The sequence below is a fragment of the Crocuta crocuta genome, unplaced genomic scaffold, assembly GCF_008692635.1.
Source record: "Crocuta crocuta isolate KB4526 unplaced genomic scaffold, BGI_CrCroc_1.0 scaffold204, whole genome shotgun sequence".
Classification (NCBI taxonomy): domain Eukaryota; kingdom Metazoa; phylum Chordata; class Mammalia; order Carnivora; family Hyaenidae; genus Crocuta; species Crocuta crocuta.
This window is the reverse complement of record NW_027529603.1, coordinates 701,102-706,550: the sequence shown is the minus strand read 5'-3', so window position 1 is coordinate 706,550 and position 5,449 is coordinate 701,102. Positions and strand designations below refer to the sequence as shown.

At 37.6% G+C, this 5,449-nt stretch overlaps 1 protein-coding gene across 1 annotated transcript in view; it reads right to left on the bottom strand.

Annotated features, from left to right (window-relative positions):
• Window positions 1-5,449, bottom strand: part of DNAJA1 (DnaJ heat shock protein family (Hsp40) member A1) — a 17,396-nt gene that overhangs the window by 11,413 nt on the left and 534 nt on the right. The window contains 4 exon segments of the mRNA XM_077761864.1: window positions 1,233-1,460; window positions 2,296-2,400; window positions 4,170-4,347; window positions 4,522-4,663. Of these exon segments, the coding sequence (XP_077617990.1) occupies window positions 1,233-1,460; window positions 2,296-2,400; window positions 4,170-4,347; window positions 4,522-4,653 (643 nt within the window). The 5' untranslated portion in view covers window positions 4,654-4,663.

Here is a 5,449-nt window from a genome sequence, read left to right as displayed (position 1 = left end):
AAAAAAAGGCGCATGCTGCCAACCAAATCAGTTGATTGGCAAACATAACCATAAACATTAACTATAAATTTACTTATCCTGTCTCCTGAACCAATCACTGAGGGGACCCAAACAAGAGCCACTTTACTTATTATGAAACATAGGAAATCCCTATATGCAGCCAAAACTGTAACTAATTCTTATGTATATACATCCATCAAACTATATCCAGCAGCTATCATCTCATGACCAATACTTCATGTATTATATAGTACCTTCATCCATGTCCCCTCCCATTTTGAAACAAAATCTAGATACAACAATACTTGAGAATGTACTTCTAAAAAACTAAGAACTTAAACCACAATACCAGTATTACATAGAGAAAACTTAACAGTTTGTCTTTATTTGTGAGGCCAAGTTGCTGTCTTGTTACAATAGTGAGGCCAATCAACTTAGTTTTGCTGGATGTTCCACCACTATAAAAAGGCACGGATAAAAGGCAGCAAATATGGCTTCACTTACAACTAATGCCCTCCTGAAAACATACTATTGGTAGCAAAAAGGGATGTCCTATCAGAGCAAACAAATTCCAAACCTGACTACACATAGACCAATTGAGAGAGGAAAAGAATAAAAACAGTACCATGATTCACGCAAAAAGAATACAATTACAGAGGCTTAAGTTTATGCAGATTTATCGTAGTAATATGGAATGAGGTTCGTATGACAGTTCCATCAGTATGCACATTATGTAATAGTTTCATTTTAAATTAGCCAGGTCTGAAAAACACTGTCACATATTAAGTTCTTACTCAGTTAATAAAACATGTTCATTAGTTTAGAAAAATTTCAAGGAAATAGGAGACCCCCAGAATTCTTCCCTTAAAACACCCCCCATCCTTAAAAGGCACATCCTGGAGTGCCAGGCTGGCTCAGTGAATGGAGCATATTACTCGATCTCCCAAGTTGTGAAGTTCGATAAAGAAAAAAAAAGAAAATCAAGCTTAGAACACTATTCAGTTATTTGCTGATGTCAGTGTTCTATTAAGGAAGGAGATCTCTGAAACATTCCCTACAAATACACAAAAACTTCAAAAAACTTGGATGAGAAAACATTCACTATGTAGCTAAAAGTTTATTTGGAAAATCATACATTACCTATTAAAGGTAGTTTTTAACAATTATAAAATGTAGTATTAATAACCCTTGCACAGCATTTAATAATTCAAAGCAAGTAATTCAGAACTCACCTTTGTCAATATGAACTTCTAGAATCTTCTTTTCTCGAACTATCTTCCTTCCATTGCAGCTTTTACATCTATCTTTAGGACTGATCCTTTCCCCATGGCCCTGGCACTCCATGCACACAGACTGAATTTGCTGAACCATTCCAGGTCCTATCTGATGAATTCTTATTTGCATTCCAGTACCTCGGCAATTGGGACAACACTCTACTGCTCCTTTCTTTCCACCTCGGCCTAAACAGTTCAAAAAGAAATGTTTGAGTTTGGTATTGAATAAAAGACAAATGTTAATACAAATTCTTAAAACACTACATTTAATTTCCAAGATCTGATGGAATGTTGTCCTAAAAATCTCCAATTCTTCAGCCTTCTTATATTTGACAATATATAGCCACCACCAGTTTCAGTAAATAGATAACATTTTGACTGTCTTCCCAAAAAGCCAGTTCGGATTTTTGTTTTAAGCATGTGCTCCCAAAGCACAATTTTTAAGAATACTTTATCTGTGAGATGAGAGTATTTTAAAGCATATATTCTCTTTAGAAAATACCACTATTTCCAACAAATAACTTAAGATTACAGGTTCTTACCCAGAAACTGGCCTCAACAGTTAAGTGTCCAAAAAAGAAGACACCGTTTAAACCACATTACAGATTAGGGAAGCCATCAGAAGGACTCTAAGTTTTAGAAAGAACGGAAGGGTTCAACTCTGAACAATGTTGAGGAAAAAGACATCACAAACTGAATTGATCCCAACCATATTTAATATACATGGCGCCCAAGTGGCTCAGACCATGATCTTATGGTTCATGAGTTCCAGCCCCCATCAGGCTCTCTACTGTCAGAGCAGAGCCTGTTTTGGATCCGGTCTCCCTTTCTTTGCAGCCCCCCACTAAAAAAACATTTAAAAAAATGAAATAAAACACACACATGAAAAAAGCTGGCAGGTTCAGGAGGTTTTCTTCATATTCGCACTCTCCAAGATTTAGGTAGCATATGGTCAGTTTTATCTATCTATAAGAGCTTTGGTCTCATTTTCACCTAATGTAAAGGTGTAAAAAGACCATACCTTCACATTTGTCGCAAATCACATTCTTTTGCAGAGCTAGTTTTCTTGTTGCGCCATTATATAAATCTTCTAAGGTTACAGAGAGCTGATGCACAACATTTTTACCTAGAATAAAAGATAGCTAATTAAAAATCTAAGAGGTTACTTAGGTTTGTGTTCATTGCACTTCAAAAACAGTAAAGGGTAATGAAAGACTAGTCTCACAGGACACATCTGTTGAGCACCTACTGCATACATAGAAGTTGGCCACATTATCACACATGACCCGCAAAACTGTGATGTAATTTCAGATGAAGAAAACTGGATGACATTAAATAATATGCCAAGGCCATTTTATAAACCAAGCCAATCAAAAACCTCAACTGCAAGACCACTTGGGAAACTGATGTTAAATAGGTTTCACAGTAAGTTAATCCAAACTGTATCTCTGTTCTAATATACTCTAAACCTTTCACTTAGTATGGTATTGAACATGGCCAATTTCTTCATTCAAAAATCCTTCAGCTCACTGAATTCCAACTTAGCAAAATTCACCAGGAAAGCAGACATATTTATTCAGTCTCTATAGAAGGCTATCAATATGCACTTCTTTCTGAAAAGTAGCCTATTTCCTTTTGGGGCAACAGTAGTTAAAAACTATTTCTGATATAGTGCTGTTCAATAGACCTTCCTGCAATGATAAAAATGTTTTATATACATGACACCGAATACAATAGCCACTAATCACATGTGGTTACTTAGCACCTAAACACGGCTACTAAAGAAATTTTTGCTATTTAAATATGTCCAATGGCTATAATGCAGTGCCATATCACACCTTAACATGTGATGTGGAAAGCAGAGATTGTATAAGGATACAAAGGCTACAGAGAAGTCACCTGCCAATAGTTAATAAGTTTCTAGCTAATGAGCCTTCCACAATGACTTTTATCCACCACAAATGAGTACTGCCTTACACTTCAGTGAAAAAAGCTCCCTTGCTATTATCTTCAGAACATACCTAATGAGTATTTTTAGTTTCCAAAGAAGCATGATTAATTACTGTTTTCCTCCTAGGTCCATCTTTGGTTCAGTATCAATACAACTCCATGTAGTTCCTTCTGGCATGCTAAAAGCTGCCCTTTCTACTTTACCTTTATACATTTGAGACTACAGAGGAGGGGGGGGGAACCCCACAAAACTCCTGAATGTGTTTATCCTCCAGTACCATGACCAAAAATCCTTTTATTAATCCAAACTGCCTTTGCTAGTCAATTCCTTAAAAAAAAAAAAAAACCAACAAAAAAAACCATTTTTTTTTTTTTATAAAAACTGCTGTTTTTCTGTGGGACAAATCATCCTAACTTATTGCTTAAGTTCCTTAACTACATTTTTGTTAAGTGTTAAGGATACATATTTTAATAACACTGAAGCATAATTAAACAGACTGTAAACGATTTGAAGGTAATAAACCTATATTCCATTCCTGACTGATGCCTTGCTATGCAGGAGCTTCAGGAAAATTTAAATTTCTGAAACTTAACTCATTTTGAATAAGGCCACATACCTCTTCCAATGGGCTGGGGAGTGTCAAATAGCTCTAAAAAGGGTTTTGAATATGATGTTCCTATACTCTATTCCTTTCATTAAGGGTTGATAACCTTCCTAATGTCATACATATTGGGAGAGCTTTACAAGCACTGGCTAGAACTTGACTGACTTAGCTATTTTTGGTTACATAAATCTCCATTTAAAAAAATACATCAAAGTGGCAGTTTGTCAGTTTGCAACTTTATACCAACATGTAAACAAGCATTTCAAATAGGTGATTTCTCAAGAATTTGCCTTCACAAAGGGCTACTTTAATTTGCTGATGTGGACTAAGTTGTTCTTACCTCTCCTTTCTCTTTGCATCCTTCCTCCTCCTCCAAAAAACATATCAAAGATGTCCATGGGGGAGCCAAAACCACCACCTGCTCCACCTTCTTTAATTGCCCGTTCTCCTCCTTTGTCATATAATTCCCTTTTCTTTGCATCAGAGAGCACTTCATAAGCTTGAGAAATCTGTTTAAACTGTTTAAGAAAAAGAAAATTTCCCTTAAAAACGTGTTGCAAAAGTCTCTCTTTGTATTACACATACTCGTTGTCAGGTCGCAATTAAATACTATACACCTGGCAAAGAATTACACAGCTACATTTAAGACTGACCACATTAAAAAAAAAAAAAAGTAGGAGTACATCACTTGCCTTCTCTCCTTCATTTGGATTCTTGTCAGGGTGGTACTTCAAAGCCAATTTCCTGTAAGCCTTTTTCAATTCTTCCTGGGTGGCATTGGGTTTGACCCCCAAAACATCGTAGTAAGTAGTTTCTTTCACCATTTTCTACAGCCTGAAATAAAATCCAATTTTAACTGACTTTCAACTAGTAATTAGTAAAAATCAGACTTAAGGCAGAGAAATCTTCTCTTTCCCAAATTTGATAGAACGCTACCTTCTCTGAACTTCAGAGAAGGTAACAAATCCTTTGGTAATTCAGCGATGAATTCTTACTAAATAGCAGCTAGTAATTTTTAGGAAATAATTCACAGGACTTTATAGTAGCTGGTCCCCACTCCCACAGGAAAGCTCCATACTTAACGCCACTATTATCTGGATTCTTCCTGTTTCTCTTTCCCAGTACTGACAGCAGTAATCAAAAAGAGCACCAATAGGCTCAGTTCTTACGTTATTATCTTCCGGTAAATCGGATAAGCCATACACTCCCTAGATAAAAAACATTTGGACACGGGGGAGGAGGAAAAGGAGTGGTTTATGAAACTGATTAAAAGCGCCAGAAAGCAATCCCCCCCCACCCCGCAACCCTAAGGGTGTTTCTCAATCACAGAACTTATAGCATCTCTACTTTGACCACGAACACCTCTCGCCCCCACAAGCCAGCGTAGTTTCCATGTCTTTAGGTTGCCCCTTACATTAGATGCAGACCGTTATGGTTTTATTCCTCCCACCTGGGACCAAAGGGGTGGGAGAACCCCAGCCAGCCCTCAACAAAGAGAAGGAGAGGAGACCGGAGATGCGACCGCAGCCTCCGCCCCGCTCCCTCCGCAGCCCCGGCCCCCCTGGCTCCTTCCGCGCGTGCGCGAATTGTCGCCCACCTCCCCCCCGCCCCCCAGCAAGC